The following is a 20,319-nucleotide window of genomic DNA, read 5'->3' as shown; positions in this document are numbered from 1 at the left end:
TTGCATTATAAGTTGCTCTATAAGTTTTAAGACGAAAGAAGAAGCGGAACCTTTGATCACAGCCGCTGTTTTCGGGCGGCGCGCTTGCTGACGGAGTTTTGTCTCAGTTTCCGGGGGACCGTGTTTCCGTGAGCACGCGCTGAAGGAGTTTTTCTGTGTTCGTTGTTTCGGTGTCGTTCTTTTTATTTTATCAGTAGAAAATAAAGATCGGCACATACGCGTCTAAATAAAAGGGAATATCGTTAATCGGGATCCGGAGCGGCGTTGGAGATTCATGTTTACGTGTCTCGTTCTTTCTGGATGATGGTAAGAGCGCGAGATTAGCGGTTAGCTTTAGCTTCAACCCTGAACACAAACACACAGCTAATAGCGATGATTAATATATTATTATCTTAAATACTACTGCATTATGGACTTGTTTTCTCCTGACTTGTGTTAACGGATCTCTGCGTGTTTTACAGAGTATCTGTGGTGTGTTTTGAGGCGAGGCCTCATCAGTCAGATCGTGTTTACATGAAGCACGCACAATTAAGCAACTTTTAATCCCGTGTGTGGTATTTTTGGACGCAGGGAGTGACTGTTGTACTGAAAACAACGCTAAAGCACGAACGCAGCAGTAAACTGGTGACGCATGAATCGATGGCTTTGCTGATGCGGTGTACATGATGAACATCGACTCGACTAAACCACATCACTCACATTGAGAGAAACGAAGCTGGCTGTTCAGTCTTGACATGTCGCTCACTCTCAGTGTAGACAGGCTCTCGTGAACATCACGAAGTGAGGGTCAGTAACAGTAGAGATCATCAGAGAGGAGAAATCAGATTCGTTTAGCAGTGAACTTGATGGAAAACAGTAATAACTGCAGCATTAGTTTTACCCATCCTTTATAATACACAAGACATGAACAGGTGATAATAAAAATTTGATTTTTAATCACTTTTTTCTATTAAAATCGTCCACTATATGCATTCATTTGAAAAAAAAAAAACAATTAGTAACATCACAAATGTTTTTACCGTCACTTTTGATCAATTTAACGCACCCTTGTGGAATAGAAATATTAATTTCTTTTCTTTTTTTTTAAATCATCCTTCCCCCAAAACGTTTGCATGTATAGACATTACCATTTTCCTTGTGTTTTTGATTAAATGAATGCAATCTTGGTTAGAATATAAGAATAATAATAAAAAAAACTTAAGTTGTTGCAATCATTTTCATTACATAAAATATATTTTACCTATATCTATTCTCTATATAATACAAAAAAAAAAAAATTAAAAAATAAAAAAAAAAAAAAACCAATAAATAATTTTTTATATCTAATATATTTGTTTTATCTGTAATAAATAAAAGTAATTAAAAAAACTCTGTTATAGATAAGTGAAATATTTATATCATCTGTTATTAACCCCTTAACTGTCACTCATATTTTTGAACATAGATTTGAAAGTGCACTTTCCAAACAAAAAATTTTATAATTCATGAACAAAAACATTTTATAACATGATATTGATGTACCATTTTTGTGGTAATGTAATGTCTGATTTTAAAATGGGTTTTAAAGGATGAATTTTGAGATTTTAAGTTTTCAGTTGATATATCATTTCTGATTATTTCTAAAGTGTGATAGAGAAAAAGGCAATGAAGAAGACTTTTTTTTTTTTTACAAGGTCAGAACTCCTGTTATGATGTAGATTTTTGAGGGTGCACTCTTGTCATAAATTAATCTATTACTTTTCCTACATAATAAAAAAAAAAAAAAAAAAAAAGCATTGGTAAAATATCTATTTAGGAGTCTTAGACCTTTCCAATGATATATAGTTTGTCATGATTAGATAAGGATTTAGTGAAGTAAACGTAGGCGTCCCGTATACGGGACAGGGTGACAGTTAACAGGTTAAATGTTTGTGCTACAAGATTACAGATAATTCTAATGACATCAGAGTGGATGTATAATATAATTACCATGTTCAGCTGTTCTGGTGTTGTTCTGTAATTATGAACTGATTGAAAATCATCAAATCTGGGACCAGATGTTCTGCTGTTCCGTCTGAGTAGATCACTGTAAGTCGTTATCGGATGGCAGAATGCTGTTAGTTTCCGGCAGCGGCTCAGAGCTCCTAGCGGAATATTTGCTGTTCCTTGAGTTGTTGCCATGGATACAAGAAGGAAAGCCCAGGATATAATGAACAGTAGATTCCATACAAGGAATGTTTATCCCAGGAAAAGATCAGCAGAATCGGCATCTGATAGCAGATTCCTGTTAGTTTCCTGTCAATTATTGATGCAGACTGCACAAAAGAAACTTGTTTGCTCAAATGTATCTGGCCCTACATGATTCCAACAGACTGTATCTCTCTCTTTCGTGTTTCTCACAGGTTTCTTTCCTGTCTGTTGCTGTTCCCTGAGGGTCGCCCCTCCTCGTCCTCTCTCACTGCTTGACCCTATGGAGGAGTAGCTCTTAAGTGACAGGCACAAGAACCAATCAAACGTCAGGAGGAGCGTCAGACGCGCAGCGGCAGGGCCGAGAGGATGTCGTCATCTAACCGGACCCAGACCCCTCACGGTCTGAAGCAGATCGGGCTGGACCAGATCTGGGATGATCTGCGGGCGGGGATCCAGCAGGTGTACACCCGCCAGAGCATGGCCAAGTCACGCTACATGGAGCTCTACACGTATCCTCAGTTGCCGTTTTGTTCCTAACTTACTCCAAAAAAAAAAAACGTCCAGTGTCTGTTGTGTCCTTAACTTCCTGAATTTCAGTCACGTGTATAATTATTGCACTAGTGTGCATCAGTCGAACCAGGCCCGCGGTGCAGGTGCCCCCCCGTCCAAACCTTCGAAGAAAACCCCCACACCTGGAGGAGCTCAGTTTGTGGGGCTGGAACTCTACAAGAGATTGAAGGAATTCCTGAAGAATTACCTTACAAACTTACTGAAGGTACCTTACAAAAATAAAGTCATTGTCAGTGATATTATTTTTAGAAGATGTTTCTTATGCTGGCCAAGGGTGAATTTATTTGATTAAAAATACAGTACAAAATGGTCATTTTGTGAAATATTTTTAGAATTTAAAATAACTGTTTTTCTATGTGAGTATATTTTAAGATCCTGTGAATTTTCATCATCATTACTCCAGTCTTCAGTGTCACATGATTCTTCAGAAATCATTCTGATACTGATTTGGTACTCAAGAGACAATTATTATTATTATTTTCTATCTTGAAAACATTTTTGTGGAAGCCGTGATAAATTTAGGATAAATAGAGAGTTGAGAAAAATAGAAATCTTTTGTAACATTATCACTTTTTGTCAATTACATGTGTTTGGTGAAAAAAGTGTTAAAAAATCTTATTGACCCCAAACTTACTGTACCAACTTACTATAGTACACCTTTTGTAAAATTAAATGGTACTTCAGTATCATTGAAATGCTATTATTGTTTGTATTATTTATTAGAACCAGTTTTTATTTTCTGTTTGCGTTTTAATTTTTGTTAAACTTTTAGTAATTTTGTGGTGCGTTGCCATTTTTAGGATTGTTTTTTTTTATTTTTTTTATTTAATTTCGGTTTTAGTTATTTTAATGCTTCAGATTAAATAAATGAGAAATGTGTTGTCAAGTGGCTGAAATTTTAAATAATTTTGTATGGTTTTAGTATATTTACCTTGCATATTTTTCTTGTTCATACCAGTGACTTAAAGCTTTTTAAATCTTTTCATCAAACTCAGATTTGTTTAGTGTTTCTGAACAGATATCCTTTAGGATCCATTGTGAATAACTTGAGTCAAATTCAAAGCATTTACTCCAAAAGATTCAGTCATGGGCATGGCACCATAAGTTGTTCATGACCAAAATGAGTCTATATTATTATTATTACTCATATTTATTCAATAAAAGTTGTGTAATGAAGTCTGTAAGCCCACTAAGAAACTCTAATGTACCATAAATATTTAGTCCTCACTGAAACAAATAAGCAGATGCTTTGTGAACAAGCTGTAGACCAGTCACACAACTTCATTTAAGAACACACAGTGAAGAGATTTCTTTGACTGTTGTCCTCAGGATGGAGAGGATCTGATGGATGAGAGCGTTCTGAAGTTCTACACACAGCAGTGGGAGGATTACAGGTTCTCCAGTAAAGTGCTCAACGGGATCTGTGCTTACCTCAACCGCCACTGGGTGCGCCGCGAGTGTGACGAGGGCCGGAAAGGGATCTATGAAATCTACTCTGTAAGCACTTCTTGCTTTTCTTTTGCATTACTGCAATGCACTTTCGATTCATAAACAATAGCACATGATTGTTTGTTGTGTGCGTGTGTTTTTCTAGCTTGCTCTGGTGACGTGGAGGGAGTGTTTGTTTCGGCCTCTGAATAAGCAGGTGAGATTGTAAACAGGAAAGACATCATATAGGACGAAGTGAGCATGACTCTAATAAATGTCTTTTTTGGTGGCTGTGTTCTTAGGTCACAAATGCAGTATTGAAGCTGATCGAGAAAGAGAGGAACGGAGAAACCATCAACACTCGACTCATCAGTGGAGTGGTGCAGTCCTATGGTGCGGCATCATTGACATCATGATGGATTTCATTGCTCGTTGATACATGACGTTTAGAAACAGTGCAGTTGCTCAGAAATGTTGCTCTCCATCTCTCGCAGTTGAGTTGGGTCTCAATGAGGACGATGCCTTCGCTAAAGGTCCCACTCTGTCCGTCTACAAGGAATACTTTGAGACTCAGTTCCTGGCAGACACTGAGCGCTTTTACACGAGGGAAAGCACAGAGTTCCTGCAACAGAATCCTGTCACTGAGTACATGAAGAAGGTGCGGACAAAATAGCTTAACATAAAAAAATAAAAAAGTTGACTCAGATTTATTTTATTCTATTTGATAATGTTTTGGTAAAAATTATTAAATAGGTAAATATTACTGTTATTATTTTATTATGATATTAGTACATAATAGGGCTGTGCAAAAAATCTAATGCGATTTTCATGCGCATCTCATCAGTAAAGACGCTCCTGTAATTAGTAGTATATCTCCAGCACGTGTGTTAAGATCAGGGTTGCCAGGTTTTCACAACAAATCCTGCCCAGTTGCTTGTCAAAACTAGTCCAAAACTAGCCCAATCGCGTTTCCAGGAGGTTCCCCGATAAAAATTGCATCCCGGGGTTAAAATATAGGTTTTTTTGGCAGGGTTGCCTTGGTAATATTCACATTTTAGGGGCTAAATATCACGTTATTGGTATTCAGGAATAAATTACATTTTAAAATGTTCTCAAATAGAAACAGTTATTTCAAACTGTAATATTTCACTCTTTTTACTGTATTTTGATCATATAGATGCAGCCTTGGCGAGCATAAGAGACCTCTTTCAAAAACCTTTAAAAATCTTGCTGAAGCCAAACTTTTGATTATTAGTGTATGTTAAGATCATAAAAAGTCTGCAACTTTTATTTTATTATTTATTATTTGGTTTACCTGTTTGGCCTCATCCTAGTGTGAAGTTGAAGTGTTGATCTGTGTGTTTTGCAGGCTGAGGCGCGTTTGCTGGAGGAGCAGAGGAGAGTGCAGGTTTACCTTCATGAGAGCACACAGGATGAGCTGGCCAGGAAGTGTGAGCAGGTTCTCATCGAGAAGCACCTGGAGATCTTCCACACCGAGTTCCAGAACCTTCTGGACGCAGACAAGAATGAAGGTGTGAACCACAGTGAACACTCAGTGTCTGTTCATCTGTGCTTGAGTCCTTCACATTGAAATCTCAACCACAATTTATTCTTTCTCTCTATGTAGATCTTGGTCGCATGTACAATCTTGTGTCACGGATCACAGATGGATTGGGAGAGCTAAAGAAACTTCTGGAAACGCACATTTATAATCAAGGCTTGGCAGCCATCGAGAAATGTGGGGAGTCTGCTCTCAATGTGAGTCTGTTGTACATTATGTCTAGCTTGAAGATCATCATGCTTTAGATCTGATCTTTTTGTCAATACATGTTTCAACCGCTATGATTTTGTGATGTTCTTTTAGGACCCCAAAATGTACGTCCAGACAATTCTGGATGTCCATAAGAAGTACAATGCCCTGGTGATGTCAGCGTTCAATAATGATGCTGGTTTTGTGGCTGCTCTTGATAAGGTATGGACCGATTTGAACATTAACATTAATAAACATTAACTATATATATATATATATATATATATACTACTTGAATATATACATTTTTGTGATTCTGTTGTGTGTTTTTGTTTTTGTCATTTTTGGTTTTTCATATGTCTATATAGTTTATTAGTTTTAGTTATTTTAGTACATCAAGTTAAACTAAATTAAAATGAGAAATACTGCTTTGGCAACTCGATGAAAAGTTTTTTTAAGATTTTATTTTAGTTAACGTTTATTTTAAAAAGACAAAAACAACAAAATTCCTAAAACGCTTAAAATTAAAGAAAACTGGAAATCTAAAAATAGAATCGAATTTAAGATTGCACTACACGAATTAATGTATTACATGAATTTTCTAATTATAATAATATACATCTAGTTTTTTTTTTTCATGTAGATAGCATTTTTTTATTTAATTAAGATATTATTTCTTTTTTCCATGTCTAGAGAGGAATAATAAATAAATGCATATTTTGCTTATAATAATGAACCGTATCTTTAGGACTATGATTTGGTAGCTTTTGGATAAAGATGTAATTTCTCTGTTCAGGCTTGTGGGCGCTTCATCAATAATAACGCTGTGACAAAGATGGTTCAGTCCTCCAGCAAATCTCCTGAACTGCTGGCCAGATACTGTGACTCTCTGCTCAAGAAGAGGTGTGTGTTCAGGTTTCTCTGTCTGTTGGCACACACATTAAAGCCCTGTGCTGAATCCAAATCTCTGTCTGATATTTCAGCTCCAAAAACCCAGAGGAGGCAGAACTTGAAGACACTCTGAATCAAGTGGTACGTTTTTGCAAAAACTTTGCACTTTCACAGCGATTTTTGCAAGATTCATTTTAATGTCTCTGTTTTGTCTGTATTGATTTTTTTTTTTTTTTTTTTTTTTTTTTTTGTAGATGGTGGTGTTTAAGTATATTGAGGACAAGGACGTGTTCCAGAAGTTCTATGCGAAGATGCTGGCCAAGCGTCTGGTCCATCAGAACAGCGCCAGCGATGACGCAGAGGCCAGCATGATCTCCAAACTAAAGGTGCAATAGTTCTTCCACAGCTTAGGAAAATATAAACCTCTGTTTAAATGATCCATAAAGCTTGCGTTTCTTAAAATGAGCACTGGGTGCAATGTTTTAATCTTGCTTGCATCTCTGATTTTAAACTTCAGGAGCAAAGAGTTGGAATCATTTCAGTGAATCACTTCACTGTCTGATTCAGTGATTCATATGTGATGCGTTTACATTATTCATTTTTTTCTTGTCATATAGTAAGAATCTGTATGAAAAACAAGTCTTGAATATTTATTTAAACTAGATTTTTTTTAAATTGTATTTTACTTCTTGTCTTTTATTTGACAGTAGTATTTTCTCTATCGAATCCCTCTTTTACATTTACATTTATGCATTTGGCAGATGCCTTTATCCATAGCAGAGTTATTTTACTATTATTTATATACTATTATAGTATTTATTAATAATTTAAATTATACAAGTATTTTCAGTTGTATTAATTTTGTGTTTTTATTAGCTTAGATTTATTTTTATTTTAGTTTAGTAATTTTTAGTACCTTTATTTAATTTAGTTGCCAAGGCGACATTCCTGAATTTTCTTTTGAATTTTTTTTTTAATCTAATGTTTCATTTTATTTTATCTTTATTTCTATTAACATAATTTGTAATAGTTTTAGTTTTACCTAACAACACTTGTCTAAAGTGACTTGGATTGCAATCACATGATTCAGTTTATCAGTTCATCAGCATTCTCTGTTAATCAAACCCATGGCCTTGATGTTGCTAGCACCATCCAAAGACAGTTTATAACAAATACATACTGATTTTTTTTTTTCTTTCCATTATTTTTTTTTTTTTTCTATTCCACCCAACCCTGGTGGTGCCGTGTCCTTTTTGTAGTTTCTGTCATCACATCATTTGTTCTAACACAACACGATTTTATCATTCATATCAAGCAAGCGTGTGGCTTTGAATACACATCGAAACTCCAGCGCATGTTCCAGGACATTGGCGTCAGTAAAGACCTCAACGAACAGTTCAAGAAGCACCTCACAAACTCTGAGCCTTTAGACCGTAAGGATGAGCTGCGCTCTTCTTTGCTGCTGTCAGTTGTGGTTGAAGTCCTTTACAAATGTTGTGTTTCTTTTAGTGGACTTCAGCATCCAGGTGTTGAGCTCGGGGTCGTGGCCCTTCCAGCAGTCCTGCACATTTGCTCTGCCATCTGAGGTAGTAAAACAAATAGGCTTGCATGGAAATCACTTGTTCTTGGTCCTTCCAAGGTTTTTGTAAATCCATGATCTGTCTTTTCTGGCACAGTTGGAGAGGAGCTACCAAAGGTTCACAGCCTTCTATGCCAGCAGACACAGCGGCCGAAAGCTCACCTGGCTTTACCATCTGTCCAAAGGAGAACTGGTCACCAACTGCTTCAAAAACCGCTACACCTTACAGGTCTGACAAAAAACTTTTTTCAGGCTTCTTTAATGAATAGAAAGTTCAGAAGAACAGCATTTTATAACATGTTCTAAATGAACATCTTTTATAACATTATAAATGTCTTAACTGTCACTTTTGATCAGTTTAATGCATCCTTGCTGAATAAAAGTATTGGTTTCATTCAGAAAAGGAATGTTACTGACCGCAAACTTTTTGAACGGTTGTGTGAATTTGCTAAATATAACAGCGATAATAACAGAGATATTAATTGTATTGGTATAATCCAATTATTAGGATAATTAGTGCATTAATAGTGCATGAATATTCATCAGACTTGTTGTGTGTTTCCTTACAGGCATCTACATTTCAGATGGCCATTCTGCTGCAGTATAACACAGAAGACGTTTATACAGTCCAGCAGCTGACGGACAGCACACAGATCAAGATAGTAAGGAAACAAAAGAGGACTCTCTACAATAATGCTAAAACAATATCCAGATGGTGAATTTGCACACTAACAATGCCTTTTTTAATGTATTTTAGGACATATTGGTGCAGGTTTTGCAGATTTTATTGAAATCCAAGTTGCTGGTAAGCATTTTTTTTTTTGTTCTTAATCAAAACAGAAAAGATTCCTGCAAAGTCATTATGAAGTAAAATTTTCTAATAATATTTTTTATTTAAATGTAATTAATCATCCTCTGAAACAACTTTCCCTTTCTGCTGATGTCATCAAGGCCATAAACAGAGTTAACCAATAGCCAAACAGCTATTTAGGTGTTATTTGGGTAATCCTCCTTGATCCGCTCGTACTCTCTTTTGCTATGGAGCGCCCTCTATTCACAACACAATGAACTTTCCAATGGAAGATCTTCCTTATATTTTGTTTTGCTCTGAAAACCTACAATTTACAGACACAATAGACACATTTCATGTTGACTCAACACAGGCTAATATTGAATGTAATTGTGTATTGTTTTCAGTTGTAATCATCAGTGTGTGTCTATGCAGGTTCTCGAGGATGAGAACGCAAACGTGGATGAAATGGAATTCAAACCCGACACTCTCATAAAACTCTTCCTGGGCTATAAAAAGTAGGTCATTGCAAACAGTTATGAATCTATATTATATATAATCTATATTATATATAATATATATAATCTATGTTTCACGCTTTGTGCTTTAGAAAGTAGCAGAGCAAATGAATTTGTGAATATTGATGGCTGAGGCATTTTCTCCCCAGTAAAAAACTAAGAGTGAACATTAACGTGCCAATGAAGACCGAGCAGAAACAGGAACAGGAAACGACCCATAAAAACATCGAAGAGGACAGGAAACTCCTGATTCAGGTATCATGTCCAAGCCTCCTATTCTCACCAAGGCTGAATGTATTTGAATAATATTACAATTTAAAACAACTGTTTTCTATTTGAATACATGTTAAAATGTAATTTATTCCTGTGATTCAAAGCTGAATTTTCAGCATCATTACTCCAGTCTCCTGTGTCACATGATCGTTCAGAAATCATTCTAATATGCTGATTTGCTGCTCAAGAAAGATTTCTGATTATAGTTGTGCTGCTTGGTATTTTTTGTGGAAACCGTGATACATTTGACTTTTTCTGGATACTTAAATGAACGGATAATAGCATTTATTTGAAATAGAATCTTTGGTAACATACGTCTTTACTGTCACTTTTGATCAGTTTAATGTTCTTTCTTGCAGAATAAACTGCAAAAAGTATTAGTTATGTGTTGAAAATAGGATACTATGTTTAAGTGTTCCTCGATGTGCAGGCGGCCATAGTGAGAATCATGAAGATGAGGAAGGTTCTGAAGCATCAGCAGCTTCTGGCCGAGGTTCTGAATCAGCTCTCATCCCGGTTCAAACCCAGAGTCCCTGTAATCAAGGTTGGTTGATCCTGTTCTACAAATCTAGTCTGCAGTTTCTGTGAGTCTTAAAGTCTTAATTTGCCCTGCCTCAATTGTTGAATGCACTGCAAAAAAAAAAAAAGCACTTGTATGTACGTTGGGTTATGTTTTGCAGAAGTGCATTGACATCCTCATAGAGAAGGAGTATCTGGAGCGGGTGGATGGAGAGAAGGACACCTACAGCTACTTGGCCTGAACATTTCTTCGCTCCTCCACGTCTTTACTGTCTGTCTGTCTGTCTCTCTCACTTTTTTTTTTTTTTTTTTTTTTTTAAGTTGTCTCTCGGGTAATAAATATCATTCCTCTTGATGTTCGGCCTGTGTTGAGTTTAAGAAGCAGAAGGACTAACAAGAGGAGAATGTGTGTTTGTGCCAGAGACGGACTTTACTGCTGCCCTGCATAATGGACCGACTGCATTGGAAATGTACATACAAACAGAGACCTTGAGCTTTAATCTCGCAAAATAAAACATTGCAGGTTTTAAAAACCTAATCAGAAATAAACCCTACACATTAAGCATGTTATTGCCTATCAGCATTTAAATGAGGAAAAAATGAACAAAGATGCATTGGAATCTTAGCAATGAGGGGCTTCAGAGATGTTTTAAGAGAAGAAAGGAAATCATTTAGGAAAAAGGTGCAATTTTGGCTGCACATCCCAAGAACGAACGAGTTGGACGGGTCTTAAGACATTGTTACCTGCTACCGGAAAACCATTTGTATAGTGTGGTTCACTTTTTTAAATGTGTGTTAAATAAAAGAATTAAAAGTTTCTGTATGTATTTCTGATGCTGTGGAGTCACTACGTGAAGCAGAGAGCCATAAGACAATGTTATGATTATGCATGTTCAGGACATCTCTGTTAGCCACTTTACATAAACTGGGTACAAAATACAGCCTGAAACTCCAAATGGTCCTTGATATGTCACGAGGTCAAAATAAATATATAAATTGTTCTATATTAATATTTTATGAGGGTTATAATTTTGCTTGCAGTGTTTACATGCAGTTTCAAAATTATATATTTTTTTCACTGAATTAAAAAAAAATTGTGCTATATATATATATATATATAATAAAATTGAAAAAGTTGCATGGTAAAACACATTAAGTTGTAAACTTAATAGCAGCTATCTAGTTAAAATGTTATATTTTATATTATATTATTATATTATATATATAGGTTGAACGGTTGGACCAAATTATGTTTTTAATTGGTTAATTAAAATAATTTGTCACTACAGTTAATATAACGTCAATTCAGTAGATAACAAAATTTTTATTGCTACGTTAAACATTTATAGCTACATTAATTTTGTGCAAACGTACTGATTAATTTATCAAACAAAACATTGTATTATTTTTTTTTGTACCAATTGAGTAAGTTGTTAATTGGAGATTCGCTCCGACTGAATCATTGAATCAGTGAGTTGTGACTCGTCAAGAGCTGCAATCGAATTTGTAAATACTGGTTCATTGGAAAGAATCGACTCAGAAGAATGATTCGTCGCGAATCATAAACATTTCGGAGCGAGCCTCGTTTTCTTCAAAGAACGGTGAACTGTTTTTATGGAACTTGGCAGAGTAAAAGGTAAGATATTACGATATTTATATGTAATAAAGTCTAAGTTATATGGAAATACTCTGATGAAGTACAGTTATTTGAAAAATGTACTTCATATGTATAAGTATATACACTTTTTATATCCCTAAGTTATGTATTAAGGCAAAAGCACTTTATGATCCACCAAATACGGCGTCTGTACAACTGAAACTGTTATTCTTAAGTGGGAAAATACGTCATTTCGTCGACGTCATGGCGCATGTATATGATTGGCTGGCTCATTACCTTGTACAGGTGTGAGTGCGAGAGCCGAGTGTGCACCTGATGGAGCTCGGAGCTGAAGCTGCGCACGCGGGCCTGCAAGTACGCGATGAACTGTCCGAGAAATGTCAGAAGTTATTTCTGGAGTTTTTGGAAGAGTGAGTGCATTGGGTTGCAATATTTTTACACTAAGTGCTAAATGACCGTCACTTCTAAAATGTGTCTGATTATTTAGGTTTCAGGATAAAACCGGCGATGCTTTATATCTGTCTGACGCGCAAGAGCTGATCAGACCGGAGAGAAACACACTGACCGTGAGCTTCAGCAACATCGAGCACTACAACCAGCAGCTCGCCACCACCATTCAAGAGGAGTACTACAGGTGAGAAGCCACGACAGCTGGAGGAAAGACGTGGATCTCAAAGTTTGCCTCATTATTTGCGCTTATTATGATAATATTTATTGTCCCCAAAACAGTTGATATTCAAATTAGACCCCTAATTAAATACAAAAAGTGCACGCATCATGGAACAAAAAATACTTTCACTTGTTTTAATGAAAATATATATTATCTAGCACTATTCTTTATAAATGTTTACTTCAACGACCCTACAAAGAAACTAATGTTGTCTTTCTGGAAGTAAGAATGTACAATTTTGACTTTTTCTTCAGTTTCCAGTTGCAGCTACCAAACTTTAAGAAACACAAAATAACAGTCAAAAAATGTTTAGTTAATGTATTACCTTTGGCAAATAAAGGTATACGTTAGCAGCTTTTAATTATCATTTTGTCCATTATCATAGGCCTTAAATCATGGTAGTTTTTGAGTGTTTATGTCTGTTTGGAAAATTATCATTTGGTGAATGATTAAATTGTCAGTTTGCTGCAGAGCTTTGTCTTAATTTCATATTTTCACTGCCATCTGTGACGTTTTTCCAGGGTTTATCCGTGTCTCTGCCGAGCAGTTCGCCACTTTGCCAGAGATCATGGAAATATTCCACCGTCCAAAGAGTTTTATGTGGCTTTTTCAGACTTTCCATCTAGGCAAAAGTATGTATTTCAGTTCATCCACTCCGAAGTGCTCATATCATGCTTGTAATTATGGCTGCAAAACGATTAATCATGATTAATTGATTCAAAATAAAAATTTGTTTACATACTGTATGTGTGTACTGTGTATGTGTATATATTTCAAAAGATAATTGTATGTTTTGTATGTATTTGGATCTAAACACTTTAAATCGAACTTTTTTTTCCCCTTAATGTATTTGTTTGTTTATATATACGTAATGTACACAGTACATGCACATTATAATATGTAAACAAACTTATATTTTAAATTGAGTAATCGTGATTAATCATTTTGCAGCCCTACTTGTAATATCACTTTATTTTTATTATTGTAATTTTTTTAATTGCACCCTCTTTTTGACCTTAGTAATTTAACTGACATGTCTTTATATGTTAGACTCTATTATAATATACATGTGGATGTAAATTGCTTCTGTTATGACTGACTGACCTCTTTGCATGTGAAATGAGTTTGCTCTGTGCTGTCCAGGATCCGTGAGCTCTCCGCCGCCCGCATCGGCACTCTGTTACGCATCAGCGGTCAGGTGGTGCGAACCCACCCTGTGCACCCTGAGCTGGTCAGCGGCACCTTCCTCTGTCTGGACTGTCAGTCCGTCATCAAGGATGTGGAGCAGCAGTTCAAATACACGCAGCCGACCATCTGCAAGAACCCTGTGTGTGCCAACCGCCGCCGATTCATGCTCGACACCAACAAGTCCCGCTTCGTTGACTTCCAGAAAGATTTTCTTATGTATGTGCATTAAAAAAACACATTTTCTTTTTTTAAACAATTTCAGTTACAAAACTTTCCGAAAGCATCCAAAGTTATAGTCCAAAGAAACTTATTTTTACTGGTGATTTTTAAGTGTTTTTTTTTTCAATTTTAACATTGCATCTATGAAACTTTATGAAAACATCTAAAGTGATAGTCAAATATTTTGATTTGTATTAATTATTTTCTAATTATTTTATTATATACCTTTGCCATATAAATAGCTTTTATTAAAATTTTGCTCTTTTAACAAATGTTTCATAATGGTTTCTTAATTTGACATTTTTTTTCCTAAATGATATTGCTCATAATTGAAATATTTTTCATTTTTATCTGACAGGACACATTTATTTACATGCATTAAGTGTTTTCTTAAATGATTTAAATGTATTAAATCTGACAATTTCCAGGTGTTGATCACATTAAATGAGGAGTCTTTATTTATATGATAATATTTTGAAATTAAAATTATGAATACCACTATTGTCATTTTTTTTAAAGCTGATATTTGTAACATTAAAAAGGTTTTTTTTTTTTTTTTCGTTTTTTTTCTTACTGTAAAACTGCTTGTCTGTATTGCATAAAGCTCTCTATACGTTATAGTGATGCACTGGAATTTAAGCAACTGGAAATATTTGGCTAAAATAGCAACAAGAATTTAATTTGTTCATGTTTAATACAGTCTTTCTTATTTGCACATTATCTTTCCATGTTTATCTTTCTTGCCAAATGTTAATGTTATGCCATCTGAATATTGAGTGGTGCTTTATGAATCTGAAATCTAAATGGACTGGTTGTTGGATGGATGTTGATCTGAGAAGTAATTGATCTTAAACCTTCTTCACTTCATCAGGTGCGCATCCAGGAGACGCAAGCGGAGCTGCCGCGAGGCTGCATTCCTCGCAGTATGGAGGTGATTCTGAGGGCGGAGGCCGTGGAAACCGCACAAGCAGGAGATCGCTGTGACTTCACCGGCACACTGATAGTCGTGCCTGATGTGTCTGCCATGGCGTTCGCTGGTACTGTTCTGTCTTTCTATTAATACGAGAGAGTTTATTGTCTGTGATTGCTGGGTTTGTCTTTACTGTTTGGTAACAAATAGGAAGCCATCTGTCGATGTGGCTGTTGTGAGTAAATACATTTATTATCTGTGCTTTTCAGGCATGTTTGAATATGACTTCTCATCTTTGTAGGCACGCGGGCAGAAACCAGCAGCAGGGTGACTGGGAAGGAGGGCTTTGAGGCTGATGGCATTCAGGGGCTCAAGGCTTTGGGGGTCCGAGAACTCTCCTACAGACTGGCCTTCCTGGCTAACCATGTGGGCCCAACCAACCCACGGGTGAGAGAGAGCCGTTATTTATTGCTTTCTATATATGATATTTATGCATTTGCTTTCAACTGATTTAAAAGAAAAACATAAGATTAGTTCAGAACCTGTTGCTCTGTTTTTTTTTGTTTCTCTGCGTTCTCTTAGTTTGGAGGGAAGGAGCTTCGTCAGGAGGATCAGACAGCTGAGAGCGTGAAGAACCAGATGACCGTACAGGAATGGGAGAAAGTGTTCGAGATGAGCCAAGACAAGAATCTCTATCACAACCTCTGCACAAGTCTCTTCCCCACCATTCACGGTCAGTTCTCAATGATCAGTGTTGTACATTGGTCACAGGAGATACTGTTCAGCTTATTTTGCAATGCTGAAGACCTTTTCTATCTATCGGTAAATAACTAGAAGAAAATATCAAATGCACAAACAGTGAAACTGTTTCCGCTGCAAACCAATTTATAAGAAATTCAAATAATATGATTACAGATAATGGCTTTGTTTTTCAGGGAATGATGAAATTAAACGTGGGATTCTGCTGATGTTATTTGGTGGTGTTGCCAAGACGACCATGGAGGGAACGTCTTTACGTGGCGACATCAACGTGTGCATAGTTGGAGACCCGAGTACATCTAAGAGCCAATTCCTCAAGTAAATAAGTAAACTTGCTGAGAGTTTGAATGTAAAATACAGATGACTGAAGTGTCTGATGGCTGGGTTGGGATGTATTTGTGTGTTTTCTCTCAGGCATGTGGAAGATTTCGCCCCCAGAGCGGTGTACACTAGCGGTAAAGCTAGCAGTGCTGCCGGTCTGACCGCCGCTGTGGTCAAAGACGAGGAGTCGCATGAGTTCGTCATTGAAGCAGGAGCCCTCATGTTGGCTGATAATGTATATTATCTATTACTATTAATGGTGGTGGTGTTATTTAATAGCTATATTGATATATAATCGCAGCAAATTGTGTAGCCCTATAAACAAGCACAGAAAACCTGGATTCTTTTTTTTTTTTTTTAATCTAATTTTAAATTGTAATTGTAGAATTTTTTATTGTACAGCTCTATAAGCACACCCAGAACATCCCAGAAATATGATGGTCCAGCATATTTAATGTCTATTTTATGTCTATAGGGGGTTTGTTGTATTGATGAATTTGACAAGATGGACCTTAAAGACCAGGTGGCCATTCATGAAGCCATGGAGCAGCAGACCATCTCCATCACAAAGGCGGGCGTTAAGGTGTGTGTGTCTCTCTCTCTCTGTCAGACATGTGTAATGTCTAAAAATATTGTCTATTTAATCCGTAATCCACCTTGTCTGACCTGTATGTGTGTTCAAGCCACTCTGAACGCTCGCACCTCCATCCTGGCTGCTGCAAACCCCATAGATGGCAGATACAACCGCGCCAAGTCTCTCAAACAGAACGTCAACATGTCAGCACCTATCATGTCCAGATTTGATCTCTTCTTCATACTGGTGGATGAATGCAATGAGGTAAGATCCTTCAGCATTTCAGTTCTTAAAATTTGGGGTCATATTTATAAAAAACAAATTTATTCAGTGAAGATTAATTCAATTGTTCAAAAGTGACAGTAAAGACCTTCATAATGTTACTAAAGATTTAATTTCTGTTTATTAAAGACAGAAATGTCTGTTTATTAAAGAATCCTGAAAAAAAAGTATCATGGTTTCCACAAAAATATGAAGCAGTACGACTGTTGTCAATATTGAGAAAGACAAGAAATGTTTCTTGAGCAGAAAATATTAGAATGATTTCTGAAGGATCATGTGACGCTGAAGACTGGAGTCATGATGCTGAAAATTCAGCTTTGATCACAGGAATTGATTACATTTTGAAATATATTCAAATTGAAAAGTTATTTTAAATTGAAATAATATTTTAAAATATTACTGTTTTTACTGAATTTTTGATTTGCCTTGGTGAGCAGAGAGAGATCTTTCAAATCAATCATTAAAAAAAAAATCTTACTGACTCCACTTTTGAATGCTGGTGTGCATGTGTGAAGTAAAGAGAGAAACAAAATACTTTTTTAAAAATGTATTTATTTGTTCTTCTACCAGGTTACAGACTACGCCATCGCCCGGCGGATTGTAGATCTTCATGCCAGAAACATTGAGTCGGTAGAAAGAGTTTACAGTACTGAAGAAATCCAGAGATACATCCTGTTCGCCCGGCAGTTTCAGCCAAAGGCAAGATGCTGTACATTATTCCAGTCGCTATTCACTGAAATTGTGTCTTTTGCTGTAGACCTCAAAGTTTGTTTGTCATTTTTTGGGGCTAGACATTCAGAATAAAGTCATACAGGTTTGAAATGACAAGAAAACGATGATTAATGATTATAAATATCATAAAGATAATTGACCTCATAACCCTGCATCTATAGATCACCTCCGAGGCTCAGGAGTTCGTGGTGGACCAGTACAAGCGTCTGCGGCAGAGGGATGGAGGTGGAACCACCAAATCAGCCTGGCGGATCACAGTGAGGCAGCTGGAGAGCATGTTGCGTCTGTCTGAGGCCATGGCCAGACTCTACTGCTCAGACGAGGTGTGTGATGTTTCATCATGCACCAGTATGCATCAGACACAGCTTATGTAAAGTTTGAAATCTGTCCTCCTCCTCCTCTCTTTGGAAAGGTTCACCCTAAACATGTGAAAGAGGCGTTTAGACTCCTAAATAAGTCTATTATTCGTGTGGACTCCCCCGACATTAATTTTGACCAGGAGCAGGATGACAACAGTGGGAATGGTGAGATGGACAGCTTTTATAGCAAAATACTTTTTTATACTTATACTTTTATACTTTTTTTAATACTTATTATTTAGTCCCTTTCTGTGAAATGAGTCCATTTGTCAAAAATCTCAGTATAATCAATCTCTACTCTAACAGTGGAAAAAAAATTATCTTTATTTGTTTGCAAATGCCGCCTACTGGCAAATAAGTGTGTCTTAATCCAATCTAATCTGTCACAAAAGTATCACTTTACCAGCAATTGTTTTATTAAAATCAAACATCAGAGATAATGACTGATTTGAGTTGTTCTTCCACAGATCAGAATGACCTGTTTGGTAAAGAGACAGAAGGTCAGAATGGAGCTGAAGTGAACGGTCATCCGGTGGAGGCCATGGACACGGATGAGGTGGAAAAGCAGGAGAAGCCAGCGGCAGCCAAACCTGCTCTCAGAATGTCATTCGCTGAGTACAAGAAGATCTCCAACCTGCTGGTGCTGCACATGCAAAAGATGGAACAACGTGAGTCCTGATTTTTTTTCCATTACAATAACAATGTCTGTCCATTCGTTTAATGCCCTTTTTTTTTTTTTTTTCTTTTTTTTTTTTTTTTTTTTTATATATTTTTTACATTTTATGTTTAATTTTTAAGGTAATTTTAATATTAAATGAAACAAAATATTAAATTATTTTTAATATTTTTTTTATTTATTCATTACAAATGACAGAGTCAGTCTGTAATTATTATTTTGCAATTTAAACCATGCTTTACTGTGCAATTCTTTAAGTGACTGTTCAGCTTACTGGTTGGCTTTTTTTATTTATTTTGATCTAGATCTAGAACAATGAAAAACATGTACAGTATAATCTGCTTTTTTATCTGCTCTGTGTTTTTAGTGGATGAGGAGTCATCTCTGAAGAAAAGCGAGCTCATTAACTGGTACCTGAAGGAAATGGAGAGTGAAATTGATTCAGAAGCTGAACTCGTCGCCAAGAAGAATCTCATTGAGAAAGTGCTATACAGACTCATCCATTATGTTCGTTTAACTCTTTAATCAGCAGTTCACTTGAGCTGAAGCAGTGTAACATGCCTGCAATGTTTTCTTTTTAAGGATCATATCATCATAGAGCTGACTAAAACAGGACTGAAGAAGATCAGTGAGGATGGAGATGAGCCCGTCATGGAGGAGGATCCGTTCCTGGTGGTGAATCCCAATTATATACTGGAAGACTAGTCAAGCTGGCGTTAAAAACCTTGATCATTTTTACCTACGGATGCTTCTATAATCTGAAATCATGACTAATGTAATATGCAACTTTTTTGATTGAGTGAATCAGAAAAAAATAAACAATGTTTTGCATTTGTGTCATTTGTTTATTGAACACTAGATGGCGGTGGACCCCAGTATCTTTTAATATTGACACGTACATTAAAAATACAGTGCAGTAGACTGTATAAACCATTATACAGATGGCAAATTACACAAAGCAAAGTTATGTTTATAAAATAGTTTATTTAAATTAAAAGATAAATGTAAAGCATTTTGGGGGAAATGAAAATGGGTAATTTTACAAAAATGAAAAGGCACTTACGGTATTTACTTAATGTGAAAGCATCATAGATGATACAGTATGTTGATGATCTTTATTTTGCAAATCACAACATTTGTTTTTATAGTCATCTTTTAAAATGAGGTCCATGCTGAACCTTTTTATTTGTTACCAATCAACTTAAATGGCCCCTACACTTAAGAGATTTTTTTGTTGGCTTTTTATTAAAATAATAGGTTTGTTTAAAAAAATTCGAGATTGAATTTAAAGATTGAATACAGCATCCTTGAACTGAGCTCTATATAGAAAATAATTTGTAGGTTTGTAAAATTGTAATGAATTAATAAAACTTACTATAAAATATTGTTTTTAAATGGCATGTGTATGTTTTGTTATTTTAAAACTATTTCTGTGAAATCTGACCCTCTGTCACACTTTTAAAGTATCACAATAGAATTTTAATAAAGTACAGTTGTAATAGATTGAAAATGGTTCTCTCTTCA

At 35.9% G+C, this 20,319-nt stretch overlaps 2 protein-coding genes across 2 annotated transcripts; both read left to right on the top strand.

The window, feature by feature from the left end:
- Positions 1-66: 66 nt before the first annotated feature.
- Positions 67-11,304, top strand: cul1a (cullin 1a). Its single transcript, XM_042718999.1, has 22 exons — positions 67-306; positions 2,382-2,678; positions 2,767-2,944; positions 4,069-4,236; positions 4,334-4,384; positions 4,470-4,560; positions 4,662-4,825; positions 5,537-5,699; positions 5,795-5,925; positions 6,032-6,139; positions 6,714-6,820; positions 6,901-6,949; positions 7,063-7,194; positions 8,124-8,241; positions 8,318-8,394; positions 8,485-8,616; positions 8,957-9,049; positions 9,145-9,192; positions 9,613-9,695; positions 9,845-9,950; positions 10,399-10,512; positions 10,649-11,304. The coding sequence occupies exons 2-22, from the start codon at positions 2,536-2,538 to the stop codon at positions 10,727-10,729; spliced, it is 2,337 nt and encodes a 778-aa protein (XP_042574933.1). The 5' UTR covers positions 67-306; positions 2,382-2,535; the 3' UTR covers positions 10,730-11,304.
- Positions 11,305-12,354: 1,050 nt separating this feature from the next.
- On the top strand, positions 12,355-19,628 carry mcm6l (MCM6 minichromosome maintenance deficient 6, like). The gene is made up of 17 exons (XM_042718998.1): positions 12,355-12,515; positions 12,593-12,739; positions 13,297-13,407; positions 13,919-14,168; positions 15,054-15,219; positions 15,394-15,539; positions 15,675-15,825; positions 16,028-16,169; positions 16,266-16,407; positions 16,648-16,755; positions 16,855-17,010; positions 17,599-17,727; positions 17,922-18,083; positions 18,173-18,284; positions 18,587-18,787; positions 19,163-19,302; positions 19,378-19,628. The coding sequence occupies exons 1-17, from the start codon at positions 12,421-12,423 to the stop codon at positions 19,498-19,500; spliced, it is 2,481 nt and encodes an 826-aa protein (XP_042574932.1). The 5' UTR covers positions 12,355-12,420; the 3' UTR covers positions 19,501-19,628.
- Positions 19,629-20,319: the final 691 nt, after the last annotated feature.

Source organism: Cyprinus carpio, chromosome B2 (assembly GCF_018340385.1).
Source record: "Cyprinus carpio isolate SPL01 chromosome B2, ASM1834038v1, whole genome shotgun sequence".
NCBI classification, from domain to species: domain Eukaryota; kingdom Metazoa; phylum Chordata; class Actinopteri; order Cypriniformes; family Cyprinidae; genus Cyprinus; species Cyprinus carpio.
The sequence above is the reverse complement of the archived record's forward strand: the minus strand, read 5'-3'. Positions and strand labels throughout refer to the sequence as shown.

Coding starts and splice junctions, on each gene's coding strand:
- cul1a (XM_042718999.1), top strand. CDS start 2,536: ATGTCGTCATCTAACCGGACCCAGACCCCTCACGGTCTGAAGCAGATC. Junction 6,821..6,900: donor GACTCTCTGCTCAAGAAGAG/GTGTGTGTTCAG, acceptor CTGATATTTCAG/CTCCAAAAACCCAGAGGAGG. Junction 8,242..8,317: donor AAACTCTGAGCCTTTAGACC/GTAAGGATGAGC, acceptor TGTTTCTTTTAG/TGGACTTCAGCATCCAGGTG.
- mcm6l (XM_042718998.1), top strand. CDS start 12,421: ATGGAGCTCGGAGCTGAAGCTGCGCACGCGGGCCTGCAAGTACGCGAT. Junction 14,169..15,053: donor GCTTCGTTGACTTCCAGAAA/GATTTTCTTATG, acceptor TCACTTCATCAG/GTGCGCATCCAGGAGACGCA. Junction 16,408..16,647: donor CCCTCATGTTGGCTGATAAT/GTATATTATCTA, acceptor TTATGTCTATAG/GGGGTTTGTTGTATTGATGA.